The sequence below is a fragment of the Plodia interpunctella genome, chromosome 1, assembly GCF_027563975.2.
Source record: "Plodia interpunctella isolate USDA-ARS_2022_Savannah chromosome 1, ilPloInte3.2, whole genome shotgun sequence".
Lineage (NCBI taxonomy): Eukaryota > Metazoa > Arthropoda > Insecta > Lepidoptera > Pyralidae > Plodia > Plodia interpunctella.
The window spans coordinates 573,868-593,077 of record NC_071294.1 but is presented as its reverse complement, the minus strand read 5'-3'; the positions used below and the strand labels follow the sequence as shown (position 1 = coordinate 593,077).

The 19,210-nt window shown below is 37.9% G+C and overlaps 1 protein-coding gene and 1 long non-coding RNA gene across 4 annotated transcripts in view; one reads left to right on the top strand and one right to left on the bottom strand.

Annotated features, from left to right (window-relative positions):
- Window positions 1-19,210, bottom strand: part of wb (wing blister) — a 138,744-nt gene that overhangs the window by 94,338 nt on the left and 25,196 nt on the right. For all 3 annotated transcript variants that reach the window (XM_053750016.2, XM_053750026.2, XM_053750034.2), the window contains exons 2-3: window positions 11,154-11,328; window positions 10,507-10,672 (exon numbers count right to left, since the gene is read on the bottom strand). In XM_053750016.2, coding sequence (XP_053605991.1) covers window positions 10,507-10,672; window positions 11,154-11,328 — 341 coding nt within the window. The remainder of the gene's footprint in view (window positions 1-10,506; window positions 10,673-11,153; window positions 11,329-19,210) is intronic.
- Window positions 4,088-11,159, top strand: LOC135309799 (uncharacterized). The gene is made up of 2 exons (XR_010370014.1): window positions 4,088-4,461; window positions 10,509-11,159. It is a non-coding gene; the product is annotated as an uncharacterized LOC135309799 (long non-coding RNA).

Genomic DNA, 19,210 nt, shown 5'->3' with positions numbered 1-19,210 from the left:
ATAGTTTAGCCGTACCATCATGTGTCTACATCAGGTGTTCTAGATCTTCAATTTTCATACCTCATCAGAAAATGCTCATCAGGCTGAACAACTTTTGTTAAGGCGTCATTTCTATATTTCCTATAGTTTAGCCGTACCATCATGTGTCTACATCAGGTGTTCTAGATCTTCAATTTTCATACCTCATCAGAAAATGCTCATCAGGCTGAACAACTTTTGTTAAGGCGTCATTTCTATATTTCCTATAGTTTAGCCGTACCATCATGTGTCTACATCAGGTGTTCTAGATCTTCAATTTTCATACCTCATCAGAAAATGCTCATCAGGCTGAACAACTTTTGTTAAGGCGTCATTTCTATATTTCCTATAGTTTAGCCGTACCATCATGGGTCTACATCAGGTGTTCTAGATCTTCAATTTTCATACCTCATCAGATAATGCTCATCAGGCTGAACAACTTTTGTTAAGGCGTCATTTCTATATTTCCTATAGTTTAGCTGTACCATCATTGTTCTCCATCAGGTGTTCCAGTTTTGAAAATCATTTATACCCTATAGTATGCCAAAGTTTCATTCAAATTCGTCCAGTAGTTCTGAAGATTAGCGTGTACAAACAAACAGACAGTTTTTTTTCAAATTCTTTCTCTGTTACTATGACTCCATCTCCTAATTTTTTTTAATGTAAATATATTCAATGTACAGGTTTTTTTTCTACTGTTTTATTACATGTATTGATACTTAAGCCTTTAAAATTAAACAACTTTGAGGAAATATGCGGTTTCTTTTTTTTCTTATCGAGTGCGTCATTGCTTCTACACCAGTCAGATTTTATTCGATTCGCCTAAAGGATCCTGACATGACTTATGAGAATCTGACATCTGTACTAGTGTCAAAATGTTGGTATTTAAGTGATTTAAACCAACATTAGTTGTAATTCAAGCGCCAATGGTGAAATTCAACAAAGAATTGTGCCGGCTCCGCACTAATACCAGTTCGCCGAACTTGGTACATTGGTGGTTTTTCATTGTGGTAAATAAAAGCACTCATATAAACTACGCAATGTATTATTCGCGTCGACAGCCGTCCGAGTTCGGGGATAGTGTGCAGTTTCTCAAAAAATATGGAAGAGATTACAGAATTCAGACGAGATATAAAGATGATTGTTGTTATTATTTTTCTAGAATTTATTTAGTACCGACCATGAATTGCTTCAAAACTTGTGTGAAAGTTTAGTGTACTTTTGTTACATTAAATGGGTTTTATAAGGCACCTTATTTAGTTTTACACTGAATATAATGGAATCTTTTAACGAAGCTCACAAAATATGCTTTCAGTAAAGCCGTGAACACATTATCAGTTATCTGGATGTTAAATTAACCACTTAGGCGAATTCCGTTGAGATACACAAATCAGGCTGTTATCTTAAACGCACGCTTTTAACAGGCTTCCAGTTTAAACTGAATTGAGTCAAATGAACGAAACGGCGTTAATTGATATAAAGATTAATTAAGTGATTTATAAACAACTGTAATATGCAATAATTTCTTTAATTTAATTAAATTAAAAAAAAATTGCACGTTAACATGTCTGTTTACTCAGAAATTAGACACGAATTACTCAGAAATTAAGCACTCTTTCAGGTCATTATACTACTAAATAGGACAAAATAAATTATGCGAAAAAAGGGACCCCGCAAATAACTTATCTGATAAATAAATAGCCAGTTAACATATGCATATATGATAAGAATGGAATCCAACATTTGTGACGTACATCCGGACCAGTCACTCACTTCAGAGGCGTATTCACTAGCTCTATATATGCCGCCAAATTTGTGTTTTATGTACCGCAGCTAAATATATTTTCATATCTTTATAACATTACTAGCTTTGCCCGCGGCTTCGCACGCGTGAATTTCAGTTCTTAAAAGGAATTGAGGTCAAATTTCAGTTATTCTTTTACGTTAGTTTTGTGATGAAAAAACAATACACATTTTATTAATCTTACATTGGTACACCCTCGAAATATTATTTCCCATGAGACTAAAATATACCAACCAGTTAGAAAAACGATTATAAAACTTAATTCCTGGAAATAATCTACTATCTACTGAATAAGTGCTGCATCGGAAGCTGTGACGCCGCGAAGTTAGCCGTCTTATATTTCAAAATCCTCAATCGATGGTGATGACGCGATAAGCTGTAAATTGGTTTGTTAATAACTTGTTGCGTCTTCAAGCAAAGCCGCGGTACAAAGGTTAACTGCGATTTTATCACTTTGATTCACGATGAAAGAAATTTAACGAGAAGTCGTTTAAACAAAGCTTAAAAGGTAAAACCATATGTAATTGAAAAGTAACGAATTGAAAAATTAAAATGTCTCCTAATTTCAACACACTTTTAATAAAATACAATAGAATCTTTATTTCGGGACTTCGATCCATTATAGTTGTTAGCACTACCTGTTGTTACCGGCTTTTCCTACGGCAAAATAGCGTATGTCACTATACAGGATTACATATTAGTTCTTATATTTAGAAGTTTAATTATGTTCTTTGTTGACTGTATTCTGTTTGTGTGCCTCATGAATAAAATAAAGAACAGCTCTTCAACTATTTCTACACCACTCCACAATAAAAATCGACACCTAAAGATTTGTCAATGCTTCGTTTTGATGTGAAAGAAGAAAACTCCAGCAACAAAACGCACTTTTACATTTTATTACTATGGATTACAAAACACTTTTTTAAATTATAAGGTAAAGTTAAACAATTGTTCCTCACGACATCATGTTTATGTAAATTTCTGTCAGAGATAACCATGACACGTCATTATCAAAATATTGAAGACCGAGCGGTTTTCAGTTTTATTTTTATCATTTTCCAACTTTCTCAGAAAATATCTCAGTAAAAAATACGATATTGAAGCGAAAATATCACTTATTTTCCCACAGCAATTTCCTCCCAGCAAATCCCTACTGCCTACGCTGCCAAGCTATCGCAATTATATGATCAAAATATCAAGTCTATACGCTCTTAGTTCTATGGCTAACAAAGCAAATTTTGCAACTTGCATTAAATACGTAATTAGGTTCTGAAAGCGATCTTTTTCTTCTTGATAGTGATCTCAGTTCCGCCAAATGTCCCGGTTCATGTTCGCCGACACCCTGCGCTTGCGAAGCGCTTCGCCGGACGGTAACAGACGTTTTATTGTGTATTTATTTAAGTACGGCACTCGTTAAAATTCTTTGAATAAAAGAAGAATTAAAATACGACTGTTTAACTACTCAAAGTTGTTTTTAATTGATTAAAAAAAATGTTGCCCAAATTGAAATTAGATGGTTCTGAAAAATTATTAATTATAACAAAAATTATTTATTTATAAAATACTAGTTGTTGCCCGCAGCTCTGCCCGCGCTAGCCTATTTTAGGCCAACAGGCCATAACTACGTCCTATGGAATTAGCAGGTACGTTGTACGTAGTACCTACTAATTCCACACTACGTCCATTCCAAATTTCATCGAAATTCGCCCAGTGGTATAGCCGTGAAAGCTTGACATCTGTCAAGCAGCATATGTCTATACAGACAGATGTTTGCATTTATAATATTTAAATAATTAACTTGTATATAACCAAAGACGTAGTAGTTTTACTACGTCTATTAGTAATATTACGTTTGAGCAGGCAATACCAACATAATTAATTAGGTATTGATTACCTACAGATACAGATCAACAAAACAGACTTGTATTCAATAAACAATATCAACTTCTCATATTATATAATTTGGTCACCCTACAAGATGATTTACTGGACGCCCCACAGCTCGCCGGTCGATGAGATCGGTATCTGGCCCATTAGCCGGTAAGATTTGCCCCATTGTGTGCACCTACCCCATCGTTGGGGTTACAAGAAAAACTGTAACAATGTTGCTGATAAAAACGTCTAACTAAATAGGCCTTTCAAGGATTCTGTTAAACTTTCATTAATAAATTAACAGTACGATTATCAGGTTTGATATTTTTGAATAAAGCGACATAAAGTAACGTCACTGATTCTAGAATTACCTACGCACCACAATTACAAACAATTAATTACAAAGAAGCTACTTCGACATTCATACGTGTGTTACATTAAAGAAAATTTTCCGATACAGCAACAACACGAGTGACTAAAATCTATTCGGATAGGACTATTCGGATGGGTATAAAACAAAGGTTAACATTAATATTGCAAATAATAGGAAAAAACAGCACGAATTATCAGAATAGATAAGATTAATAAACACCTGATTCCAGTAGTTCGGCGGCAGATAAATGTGATAAAAGTAATTCCCAGGTCTAGAACTGACATAGATAAATAATTTTCATTACTTTTTGATTCTAATATGTTTTGCACTATATTCTCTCATCACCCTCGCATGTTCCCGGTCACATTCAAAGCTGCGTCGCCCCGGAGCCCAGGTACGCGTAAATTTTGAATATTTGCTTTCACTACCGACTGCCTGCCTGACGTCAACCCTCATTAGCCTTGCTATTTTTGCCTATCAGTGGCCTAGGCTACGCCCTTAGCCGTCTCATACGATACCCATGGCGGGCATGGAGTGGAAGACGTGAATCCATTGTCCTAGATATCTTTAGATATGGTCACAAACAGAATACCTTCTCAATAGTTCGAATTAGTATAGATATTACCCATTCTTGACTTCGGGATTGGAAATTCCTTTCATTATTTATGTATCCTCCTCACGGTCAGAATTATCGATGGAGCTAAGTGGAGCGGCTACTTTAATTTTTTTTCGACCTTTCTTTCGACTATTTATGTCATGCTGAGATACAGATAAACAAACTACGTTGAACAATACTCTATCGGAATCCGAGAATTGTATCCATAAATTATACTTCATCTGTTTGATACAAATACTTAAATATTTTAATTAAAATTAGGGGTTTTAAGAACGCGAGGAAAATGTTTGAGAATTGATTTATGATAAGATTCCAATAATTTATTACAATACTTCATAACATAAACTTTATTATTAAAAAGAAGTCTGTATGAACGCGTACGGTTTTCACAAATAGATAGTGTGATCCCTGAGGAAGGTATGTGTATTTATTTTTATTTTACCCGAGCGAAGCCGGGACGCGTAGCTAGTATAGTACAAAAAAATTAGTTAAAGAAAGACTCTTAGTACCTAATAATATCCTATTAACCCTTATTTTACCACCCATTTATTTTGCATCTGTAAAAATAAACTTTATAAAGATCATTTCCGTCTTGACCTGACCGGAGATCGAACGTGGGACCTCCAGCGTAGCAGTCCGACATGGTGACCATTAGGCCATGGCGATTTGAAAAGTATCCAAGTCTTTCAGTCCTTTGTCACTCCCAAATGATTAACGCAAAAAATATTACTTTATGAAATAAAAGACTTTCGAAAATGTTATCTAAATAGACTGTTCCTATCAATACGAAGTTCATGGTGGTCGTAGTCGTGGCATGCGCCCGCGCATCACTACGATTTATTGTGTCTCCTAAGATAAGCTTGCGGCAGCTATTGTACAATCTGCGCTGAGCAGAAAACATCGAGATTACAGAAGATACATGATTATTCTCGAACCGATATGTTTTATTATGAACACACGATCACACGATCAACGTATCAATTTTATCAATATAACTCCTGCATTACATAATGAGTTTGTTATGGATCTGTGTTACTTTTCTTGGCACAATTTATATATAAAAAATGGTAAGCCCTTCTGGCATAATAGGGACCAACACTGTTTGAATGAGTTTCTTTCGGCATTTCTTCTCAGCAGTGGTCGTTCCGAAATGCTAGTAGTTTGTAGCTTTGGTAAACATCATTTAATTTAGAATATGACGTGAAAAAGTGCCTGTGAAGGCCTAATTTCTGAATAAATGATTTGATTTTGATTGTGCACCAAGTCACCAAAAGGCATCTGACACTTGACGACATAACAACGAAGGAAGTTTAATATTTTAAAGTCGTGATTAAAAACAAATTTTCACTGGACAAATTATCTTTAATCATGATATCACCAATCAATCAATCAATACATATAATAAAACAGTAAAAAAAAGTGTTTCTGTACATTGAAGATATTTAAATATAAAAAAATTTTGATCGATAGAGAATCAGTAATAGAATAAGATTTTTTTTTAAAGTCTGTCCGTTTGTTTGCACACGCTAATCTCTGGATCTACTGGACGGATTTGAATGAAACTTTTTTGTTATATAGCTATAAAGCCTGATCAACGTATAGGGTATAAATGATTTGGAAAACTGGAACACCTGATGGAGTACTATGATGGTACAGCTAAACTATAGGAAATATTGAAATCACGCCTTAACAAAAGTTTTTTAACCTGATGAATATTTTCTGCTGAGGTATAAAAATCGAAGATCTGGAACATCTGATGTAGACCTACGATGGTACAGCTAAACTATAGGGAATATAGAAATGACACTTTAATAAAAGTTGTTCAATTTGATGAGCATTTTCTGTTGAGGTATAAAAATCGAAGATCTGGAAAACCGAAAGAGTCATATTAGTTCAGCTAAACTATAGAAAATATACTTTTTCAGTCTGATTAGCATCTTCTGTATGTATAGGTATCGTTACATTTGTCTGTACAATTAAATTTCTCTAATAATTTTGACTCCTTTAAAAATTGTTCAGCTATGCGAACGAAGTCGCAGGCATCAGCTAGTGATAAATAAAAATAAATACTTAAACATTTTATTTATAGGTGTCAATAAATATAACATTATTTTTTTTAACTTTACTAATAACTATAAGTTGAAAGTCATATTTCGAATAACAACTAAAACACTGTATATAAATATTTGTATTAGATTGCGAACGATAAAAAATGACAGATACATAACCTATAAATCACATACATGTAATTGTAGAAACATGTGACAACCGAAGAACAAAGTCGTAAAATTTTTCTTCCATATATTTAGTGAAGTGTGCGACGCTTTTTATCGATGTGTCACATCTGTAAATCTTTAATTGGTAACTTGCGCCCTTTTGTATACTCTATCTTCTCTAATAGCCGTGATAGTCTCATGTCCAGTCGAGATAGACATAACCGTATCTTAATGTCCTTTTAAAAGTACATATTGAAGAAATTGTTATAAATCCGGATAATAGATAAGATACATTTTCAAAGTAAATATTCCGTACTTTAGCGGACCATTGATTATAAATAAATAAATATATTAGGACAAATCATACAGATTGAGCTAGCCTCAAAGTAAGTTTGAGACTTGTGTTATGGAATACTAACTCAACGATACTATATTTTATAACAAATACATATATATATAAACATCCAAGACCCGGGCCATTCAGAAAAAGATCATTTCCCATCATGACCGAACCCACGCCCTCTCGGTTCAGTGGCAAGAACTTTACCACCGCGCCACCGAGGTCGTCAAATTTTTCGTCAAAATTATAGCAGTTATAAACTTATTTTGTATCTATTGGTATATGGTCAATCAATCATATCGTCATACGGCTGAATCCATTTCCAAATTGTAATCTAGGTAGGAATTTTTTTTTAAACATATAACCAGTTTGCATACTGGCTCGTGTCTTTCTTTAGAAAAGACAAAAACTTCAAATATCTACCAATATCATCTAAGTAAATTTTAAAGGATTTTTTTTAGTTTTTCGGGTTGAACCCGAAAAACACAAAAAAGATTTCCCCGAACGTAACCGGGAACATGCAGAGGAGAGTCCTCTAAGAATAACATCAGCATCCTAAACATACCCATAAATAATTTAAGTCCCTAAACCATAAAACACAATCCAGAGTAGCAATCGACATTCTCACAACACTTACGAGAATTTATGTGGTTTTAAACATCCGAACGCTGCAATTAGCTGCGTTGTGATGTAAGCGGCTGCCGTGTTCTGTACTGTGTAATTAAGGACCGGTCACATCGGATTGCAATGAAATTGGTGGTCTTGCGCAATTTTATTGTGATCAATGTTCCATTTACATTTAACCAGAGTATACCAGTAACACTAGGGTTTTCATATTAGATAGATGGTATTGCGGTTGTTCCTGTGCAGCGGTGATCACTTATTATCGTTACATAAAAATGTAGACGGTTTGGAAATTACAATTTGAGAAAACAGAGCAAATTAACAATATTCGAGTAGATCAAACGGAAAAGTGAACCGATCGTTACACATGATGTTTGTTATCTATAAGCATAAACATTTGAGCCATGTAATAAAGCATTGACGACCTCGGTGGCGCAGTAGTAAAGTGCTTGCCTCTGAACCATGAGGTCCCGGGTTCGATCCCCGGTCGGGTCATGATGGAAAATGATTTTTTTCTGATTGGCCCGGGTCTTGGATGTTTATCTATATATGTATTTGTTATAAAATATAGTATCGTTGAGTTAGTATCCCATAACACAAGTCTCGAACTTACATTGGGGCTAATTCAATCTGTGTGATATGTCCTTAATATTTATTTATTTATATTGTACCCATTATGTATGGCATAATTATTTTTAAGCATTACGCGTAACTAACTATTAAATGCCAAATTTACCCGTCAATCATCCTTTACACCTAAATATTTTATGCTAAAACCGACATGCAAAAGAACAATAGGATAAAATAAATTATGCGAAAAAATTGTGCGGATTCGATCCCCGGTCAGTTAAAGATGGAAAAAGATTATTTTCTAATTGACCAGGGTGTAGGTAGATGTCTACCTATATATGTATATTTTATAGAATATAGTACCGTTGAATTAGTATCCTTTAACGCAAGTCTCGAATTTACTTTGGGGCTAACACAATTGCGAGATTTGTCCCACATATTTATTTTTATTAATTTCATAAAATTAAAAGTGTGAATTTTAAATGTTAAAGAACTTGATCGCGCATGTCTAACAGAATATCGATATAGGAAACCTCGATCGTTGAACTAACGCCACTGCCCTTTGCAGATATTGACAGTGATGATAAAAGACTCCATTCGATACAATGTAACAGTATGGTACATTTCCAATACCTCTAAACCACTGCGAATTCGACGCATACCTGTATTTCAATCATATAATAAATAAATAAATATATTAGGACAAATCACACAGATTGAGCTAGCCCCAAAGTAAGTTCGAGACTTGTTATGGGATACTAACTCAACGATACTATATTTTATAACAAATACGTAATAATGAATAGATGAACATCGAAGACCAATCAGAAAAAGATCATTTTCCATCAGGACCTGACCGGGGATCGAACCCGGGACCTCACGGTTCAGTGGCGAGCACTTTATCACTGTGCCACCGAGGTCGCCATCGCAATAATAGCGGACAGACTGAAAATTTGTATGACCACGAATGATGTCGTCGGTATAGTTGTTGTACAGGCTACACACTATCGCCGAACAGAGTTGCAGACACGAATTAATGAACATTACCTGCGTAGTTTGTATGAGAGGTTTTATTCCGCCAAGTTTTGTGTTCAGCGATAGTTTATATATTACATATTACGTAACAATTATAGGGCAATTCCAATGATTCGGTTCATCAGGTACTGGTGTTCCGCTGAATCCAAATCTCGCGTTACTTTTAACATAACTTTTATTGACATGTACGTGGTTGACAGATAAACGTATCAGATAAAAAAAAATCATAGGCAATTTGGCTTACAAATTAATGTTATTAATACACCGAGTCGATATTCATAACTTCGGCGGAATACAAAAGCCTAGTTCTAAAACTATCTGTGGTACAAAAAAGACCTTACAAAAAGGTCCCATTCTGACTAATGTAAACAAACATGAGTCAGTTGTGCCCACGCGCCGGGGTCGACGGGTCGTAGGCGAGTCTGCGCGGACGCCTAAAATGGTAGTGATCTCAACGGTGTAAGGTGCAGGAAACCAATGCAAATTGATTACGGTAAAAGTATTACTCAACGACAGTGGTTTCTAGCATAATGAAGATGAATGTTATGAGCGACCCATTGGTTATACCACCCAGAAGACTGAAGAATTTTTCGAACTATAAAATGAAGACTGCAGATGCACAAAACGTTCATTAGTAACGAAATTCTAATTACAAATTTGTAGTATTCTTTACTATTTTAGTCAAAGTGTTCTGCCATAGATAAAACAATGGAGAAAGACACAGAATCCTATAGTTTAGAAGCTAAGAAGATTAAGAAAGCAGTTAAGAGATTACGCTAACGATAAGGTCACCTATTACACTGCATGTAAAATTTTCCAGTTCAAATTCAAAATTATTTACTTACTAAACTACTTTATTACTAAAAACTAAACCAACTGTCGTCTTTCAAAGTGCAGGTGAAGAAGAGTTCTCCTAATATTCTTTTGTATCCACCACACGAGTAGATTGGATACAAAACAATACTAGAACAATAAAAACGGCTCTATATCGATGAGATCTATCTAAATGAGTGACAAAATGTATTTCGTGGTACTTACAGCTGGCAGTGTGGCAATGAACTCAACATGAGCGTATTCCTCCCCAGAGGCGAATGTGGGACTCTGCCACCAAGTGTTGGGGTCTCCGTCTACGGCGTGCGACGGCGGGTGACGACGAACGGACGAGCCGTCGGCACCTTCACATATATCGCAGACCACACCTCGTCTGAAGATATATCAAAACACGCTCTAATTTCTCTTCTACTTTTTTCGTGTCGAAATAACAGACAAATTGTGTTCATTTAGTCTAGTACAGCTACAGAGATTGCCTTGTCATTGGCCTCATTACGGTCTTCTAATGAATTTCTACAATGTTTAGCAATGACGTGGTCAGACACCGGGATTAGTAAATAAATCCCATCAAAACAATTAACATGTAAGATATTTCCATGTTTAGTAAAGTTGAGAACCCGTAATGTTACAAGCCTTTACAAATTTAACACAACATCTCAGTCCAAATATGTGGTTTGTCTGTTTCAGATAATGGGGTTGTTCCAATTAGCATAGTTTAGTAGACTTGCATGAAATGATGATAAATTCCATTTGAAATAAGCAACACCCATTTATTTACTTCCCCATTTACAGTTTGTCTCTCTCTATCTTTAAACTCTGTGCACATAAATTGTTAACTAAATAAATCCACATACTTGCCAGGCGTGTCCCTGCAATACTCCTCAGCACCGTCGCTGCCGCAAGTGGCATTGGCTGTGACGGTGACATACGGCCCCACGTCCAGAGGAGGTGGCAGCAGTCCATCAGCATCGCTTGACAATACAACCTCTCCTTCATTGGTGCTCGTCAGGCGGTCTAGGAGGGCTCGACCTGGAGGCAAACAAAGATAAGATCAAACTTTTAACTGCGAAAACTATATCAAGTCTCTAATTCGCACGGCCAATTAATATATTAGATTTAAGAGACAGACTCTTTCATCTTACAGATGATTAAAGACCACCTTATTGACTTACAAAAAATAGTACTGCAAAGCGTAGGTGAAGAAGAAGCGACGAAATAAACTTCACTTAATGTTCCCCGTAGCAATTCGATGAAGATCTACTTTCTAAAATAATTTCTTTCCACTCAAACAAAGACAATATATTCAAATATTTCAAAATTAATCTCGACATGTACACATACAGCATTAACATAATATAAATTACTGTCTAATTACCAACACGACTGTCAAGTTGTCTGTCGCGACATAACTCTGTACTTTCCAAGGTATAAACCTGCCAATTCACAGAGTCCCCACTTCGCACAGCCAGTTCATGCAGCAACATCTTCTACAGTTACAAGGGTTATAAATTGAGATGGCACGGTTATCTGGCCGCGCCATCTGGACATATGCAGTGATAAGTTTAGTTATTCGTGAGTTTATTATGGTTGCGTGTGAATGGACCGTTTGATTGGGTTGTGGTGAAATCAAGTCATATTTTAGAGTTAGCTTTGACAAAGTTGACAGTAACTATCCCATCATAGCAGAACCCAATTTCGGAATGCGCATCGAGTAACGTCTCCCGAGTGGAAGTGTGAAGTAATGCCAGCTGCAAAATATCGGCAAACAATTCGCCAAACTTGGCAGTTTCGACGTACATCGCAGGTTTTTCCTTGAGTTAATAAAAACTTACATACAAACCACGTAATGAACGTTCCTTTGCGATAGCATCTTTCGTTTCCCTTTTAGTGTGGGGCTGGCAATATTTCTTATACTGTATTCATCATATTAAGTATAGTATTAGTTTACGGCGACGTGTGGTTTTCCCCTTAGTAGGACCACTCTCTATCCTCATGGATATCAAACGATGTAACTACAAAGGATAAAAGACAGTTTAACATTTTCAAAGGTTGTTGACATCTTTAGAAGTTTTTAGGATTTTTCGGATCTAGGACTTTGAGACGTCACAACCAGAATGTAATCGGGGCTCAGATGAGAGAGAGAGAGAGGGTATTAAATTGCCATTTAGTTTCCTATAAGTGAGGCAACAAGAAATATACCCCACAATAAACTTCACATCGAAAATACCAACGCTGTCAGAATTTTTCCCCGCTTTTGGGGGGTCGAACACAGACAAACAGACGGAAGAGCTTTGTAAGCTTTATTTGATCGTGAAGTGCCCGCAACTCGTTTTGTGTTTCCGCTGTTAACTTGATCGAACTTGAATAAGTACTCACATACACATATGAAGTATAAAATATTCAGTATTATTATCGCTCATACCGTTCGTTCTCATGAACTCGAACCCACTTTAGGACCAGTCAATAGTTATGAAAGATGAATTGTAAAAAACAATACACAAACTACTACTCATTACAACATGTACAGTCAACAGCACATCAAGTTACCCTGCATTAACTTTTATGGTGTGACGAGTTCGCAATGAATTTGGGTAGGTTGATGTGCTGTTGACTGTACTTAAATTTTATATGAGAACTACTACTTCAGGAGTAACATGCTATCTTTTATGTACCGTGGGCGAAGGCCCGGGCTCCCACTTTGTAATGACAAAGACATACACACGACTCTATTAGCTGTCACGTACCATCTATCTAGTATGAGATATATGTAGTTTGTTTCTAACTTTACACGGAAATATGTAATTAATACAAGATACATGTACAACGGCGGACTTATCCCATGTAGGGATTTCTTACAGTCAACCGGTACAATCACTTACAGTTTCAAATATTTTGTATATGTATACGATCGCTCTCTTGTAAAACAAGAACACATAACTTGCAATCAACTCACATCGTAATGGCTTGAGGAAATTTCATCACATCACTAGTCTTATCTCCATTCTGAACGCAAGCAACGCCGGCGGCAGCAGCTGTGATGACCACCTGGTGCTGAGATCGTTTAGGCATCCGGTGATAATTGGTCATGCCCGAGATTGTATTACGATACAGATGAGAAAATGTACGGTCAATGACATGACAATGGATCTAATGATTCATATGCATTTTATACTTTACATTAATTCGGTCAGGTAATTTAAGGTGAAAAAAGGCCTATTAGGCGACAATATGAATGAAAAGAAGGTTATCTGTGTGGCATGGACTGGCCACTTGTTTCTGTATTTTTATGACGATGTTATTAACTGTCAGTGTCAAGCTCAATAAATCAGTCTACAGCCAGCTTCCGTCTTTCATTCGTTGCATTGGCGCAGTCGGTTGAAATTATTATTTGTTTTTGTGTTAATCCTTCAATACTATGCCGATCGGTAAATTAGAGGCGTTTAATGCGAATTCGCAACAATGGCCGGCATACATACGTCGCGTAAATCAGTATATTTTGTTAAATGAAGTGAAGAATGAGTTAAAAGTGCCTTTATTAATTACGGTTGTTGGCGAATCAACATATGCTTTAATGTGTGATCTGTGTTCACCGGAGTTACCAGAAAATAAATCATATGATGATTTAGTAGCCTTAATTAAAGAGCATTTAGAACCCCAAAGATCAGAAATTGCGGAACGTCACGTATTTAGACTACGAAGACAACGAACCGGAGAATCCATGATGGAGTATTTGCAGGCTTTAAAGCATCTTGCCGCGACTTGTAATTTTGGTAAATGCAATTCGTGTTCGACGTTAGAGGAAAATCTGAGGGATCAGTTTGTGTCTGGATTGATCAATGATGCCATGCGATCCAGAATTTTTGCGGAAAAGCATATCAAGTACAAGGAAGCTGTGGAGCTGGCTTTGGCTCTGGAGGCCGCGGAGAAGCACGCGGAAGTCAGTGGTACCAGGGAGAGTGTAAACCCGGGGTCGAGCAGCGTCGACGCGGGGGATGGTCTCCATTATACTCGCGGGGGACGAGGAATAGCACGGGGGCAGCGGGGTCGAGGCGCAGGGCGCGGCAGCGGCGTCGTCGGCGCGGGCCCGCAGGCGGCCGGCACGGCGCGCGTGGCGCCGGCGGCCGCGGCTTGCTGGCGTTGCGGCAAGGCGCATCGTGCAGATCGGTGTCGTTATACGCAATATAATTGTGATGAGTGCAACCAGCGTGGCCATTTAAAGGTCATGTGCAAACAAGTGCACGAGTATAGATCGCGAGTGAGTGGGTATAATTACGTGAGTGATGACGGTGGATCGGATGGCATGTTCGATATCGAGGTGGCGACTCAAGGTAACAAACCGTACTTTATTAATGTTATGATTGATGGTAACAATATTGAATGCGAAATAGACACTGGTAGCAGAATATCCGCAATAAGTGAAAAAATGTATAGGAACCTATTTTCAAATAAGTCGATTATAACAGATAATTTGATTTTACGTGCATACTCTGGCTCTCAAATCGAATCGCTCGGTTATATAAATGTAGACGTCGTCTTAGCTAGTGTTACAGCCACTTTACCATTGTATATTATTAAAAACGGCGCTCGGCCCCTTTTAGGACGCGATTGGTTACGGGAGTTACAAATTAACAATATACAATTGCATGAAATAATCGAGGATCGTCTTGTGAGTCAGTTAGCTGCAGAGTTTCCACAAGTGTTTACGGACAAGCTGGGTACGTGTAAGCGTGCTATTCAATTGCAGCTCTCAGATAGCACGCCGGTGTATGTGCGCGCGCGGCCTGTGCCGCTGGCGCTGCGCGGCCGCGTCGAGCTCGAGCTCGCAAGGCTCGAAGCAGATGGCACTATTTATCGCGTAGATTATTCAGAGTATGGCACACCGATCGTTCCAGTAGTGAAACAGAACGGTGAGATAAGAATTTGCGGCGATTATAAAATAACGATTAATCCCAAATTGAAAAGGGAACATTATCCATTGCCTCGTATCGAGGAGTTGTTTGCGAACCTCAGTGGAGGGGATAGGTATTCGAAAATAGACCTTAGGCATGCTTATGAACAATGTTTACTTTCTAAAGATTCCCAGGCTTATACAGCAATCACGACGCATGTTGGAACTTTCGCATATCGTCGTACGCCCTATGGTCTTTCCTGTATACCGGAAAAATTTCAAAAATTAATGGAGGAAACGTTACGGGGAGTGCCAAGCTGTGTCGTTTTTTTTGGACGATATCTGTATAACCGGGAGAAATTATAAGGATCATATGGCGAATCTGAGAGCGGCATTTGAACGGCTACAAAAGATGGGTCTAACTATTAAGTTATCTAAATGTACATTTATGGCAGAACAAGTGAAGTATCTTGGCTTTATTATAAACAAGGAGGGCTTACGTCCTGATCCAGAAAAATTAAAGGCTATTTCGGGGGCACCAACTCCAGAAAATGTTACACAACTTAAAAGTTTCCTTGGCATGCTCAATTATTATGGAAAATTTGTTCCTAACTTAAGTGATTTACTGCATCCGTTATATTGTTTATTGAAGAAGGGTATTCGTTGGGATTGGACAACGGATTGTGACAGATCGTTTGACTCTGCAAAACGCGCCCTCCTGAGCGAGCGCGTGTTGGCGCACTATGAGGAGGGGCGGCCGCTCGTTCTAGCGGTAGATAGCAGTGCGTACGGGCTGGGCGCAGTACTCGCGCACCGCTACGCGGACGGCAGCGAGCGGCCAGTCAGCTGTGTCTCGCGCACGCTCAACGCTGCCGAGCGAAACTATAGCCAACTCGATAAGGAGGCTCTCGCAATATTTTTTGGTATCACAAAGCACCATCAGTTTTTATTTGGTAGGCGTTTTGTACTGCGTACGGATCATCAACCGCTAACTTATATTTTCGGAGTTAAGGGTGGAATTCCTCAAACTGCAGCGAGTAGATTACAAAGATGGGCCGCACAGTTGGCTGCATATGATTTTAGTGTTGAATTTGTGCGTTCGGCGGACAACGGGCCCGCCGACGCTTTGTCGCGCTTGCCGCTAGCTCAGGAGGTGCCTTTGAAAGATGCGATCAACTACATGAATTTAATTGAAGAATGTTTACCTGTAAATTTTAAAGAAATTGCTACAGCGACTGAGCGTGATACATTGTTATGTAAAATCAAAGGATACATACAATTTGGTTGGCCGTCGGGTACGAGGTCGGACGATGAAAAACCGTTTTTTGTGAGAAAATTGGACCTAGTCACAGAATTAGGGTGTATAATTTATAAATATAGGGTTGTAATTCCCGCAAGTCTCAGAAAACGAGTTCTAGAAGAAATTCATGAAGGTCATTTGGGGGTTAATAAAATGAAAGTTCTATCTCGTGGTTACATTTATTGGCCGAGTCTTGATCGAGACTTAGAAGAATTATGCCGTACTTGTGACGCTTGCAGGGTGGTACGTGACGCACCACCGCACTCTCCACTACATCCGTGGGAGTTTCCACAAAATCCGTGGTATCGGTTGCATGCAGACTTCGCGGATTGTGGTGGTAAACGCTATTTGATCATAGTGGATGCCTACTCTAAATGGATTGAAGCAATACCAATGCAAAATACTGACTCTAAGAGTACCATATCTGTTTTTAGAAATATCTTTGCTCGATTCGGTTTGCCGTCCCAACTCGTAACCGATAATGGCCCTCCGTTCTTTTCATATGATTTTAAAAGCTACTGTCAAAGTAATTGTATTAAGCATGTAACTTCAGCACCATACAGACCACAGGGCAATGGTGCTGCGGAAAATGCCGTTAAGACAATTAAAAAGGCTATCAAACGGGCTTTGCATGAGAACGAAGACGTATATACTGCGTTGAGCAGATTTTTGTTTCAATATAGAAATTGTGAACATAGCACAACCGGTGTGTCACCCGCAGTAGCTTTGATAGGAAGGCGTTTGCGTGGTCGGTTGGACGCACTACGGCCCTGCGTGGCGGACATAGTGCGTAACAACCAGGAGCGTCAAGAACGCGCAGCTAGGGGTACGCCGCGTGGCTTCGCTATCGGTGACCGTGTTTTAGCTCGCGATTACACCGCTCGGGGGGAAAAGTGGTCTGAGGGTACTGTAGTTAAACAAACTGGGCCATTATCTTATAAGGTTGATTTAGGACAGGAGATCTGCTGGCGAAGACACGCGGACCAGTTGATTAAGAGAAGTGATAGGTTTTCACTCTCTCGTACGAGTATAGTACCCGATAGCAATGAAACTGTTGATACACCTAAGACAACTAGTGTAACTGGTGGCGTTGGAGATGTTTTTGAGGATGCATGCGATGGCCCTCATCAGGAAATAGTTTCAAGTGAAACGGACAAAAATGCACCCGCTAAGGTCGAGACGATTGCATCTCCGAAATCTCTGCCACCACCAGATATGTCTGCCCGAGATTTACGAGCTTACAACCGAAATTTAAAAAGAGATGTTGAAATGTGAGGTTAAGTTAGGTAAATTGTTACAATTAGTGTATAAGGATTAAAGGGGGGAAATGTGGCATGGACTGGCCACTTGTTTCTGTATTTTTATGACGATGTTATTAACTGTCAGTGTCAAGCTCAATAAATCAGTCTACAGCCAGCTTCCGTCTTTCATTCGTTGCAATCTGGCCGACGATACAGTCGCTGCTGCTGTATAAATTTGATAAGAAAATTTAACTTCCCAAATTAGTCAAGTATTTTTGTCATTAATTCATTATAATCAAGTTTTTGTAATAGGAGAATTAGAACAAGAGAAGCACCAAATTCAAATCACGATAGATTTGTCCACGATTGATTCCTCTAGAAATATCATTATAAGGACGCAAACGCATAGAATGCAAAAATATATATATGTAAGTGCTGCAAAAATATATATCTGATGGAACCTGACATAATATTAGTTCAATATCAGATGTAAATACATTTTCTAATATACCCAAAACAACACTTTTCAGAAAGACAGTTGGTAAAACAAAAGTGAATTTGCATGTAAAAACAGATGATCGTTTCGCTCCACAAAGCAGATTATAAGACAAAGGGCTCGATAAATCTGTATTGGAATCGATAATTTCACAGTCCGGCAGCTTTGTAATCTAGACAATAGGCTGGCTCGTTGCGAACACTATGGCGTTAACGGTGATCACATTGGCCGAATGTAACTACTGGCAATATTTTCAATTGAGAATACTCCACCGACAAAAGTACAAAACGAGGAATCATTAACGACGGACATTGGAAAGACTGATGCAAAATTGCAAACGTTATTCATAAGTATCATAAACTTTCCACGACCTATCCTTGTCAATACAAGTGGAAGGAAATGTGCTCCCATATTTACTTCATCTGCAGTTGGACAATATATTTCTTCCCAATAAAATTAAAAACATATAAGAATACGGATTTATATAGAGTATCAATACATAATATTGTAAGCTGTTGAATTGTTGAATGAGCCTTTAGGATTTGATATTACAGTTCACCAAAGTCAAGCAAAGAAAGAATGAATTCATTTGTCTTCTCCGATCCTAAGAAGACCACCTTATTTTTGAGTGATTTTGATACATGTCACTATCAAAATCACTCAAAATATGCTTTTAACTAATTTTCAACGGTAAGTATTAAATCAATTATTATTTTCAATACCAACAATACATACAACAGGTCCCCTCGCCCAGTGTGCACTAGTTATGCGTAGGCACGTGCGCCGGCGCCGGCTCTCAAAGAACCCTCTTAACTTAGATAGATACAATCTTAGCAACTTAAATGAGCCCGAGCAAGTTATGTTGTAGTTAACTAATGGCGAAGATCATCCATGATCTTGTGGGAAACTAGAAAAATTTAACGTATCCGATAAGTTCTCCAGATTAAGATTAACTGCCTTTATCGTAATCTTTTTGTAGAATTTAT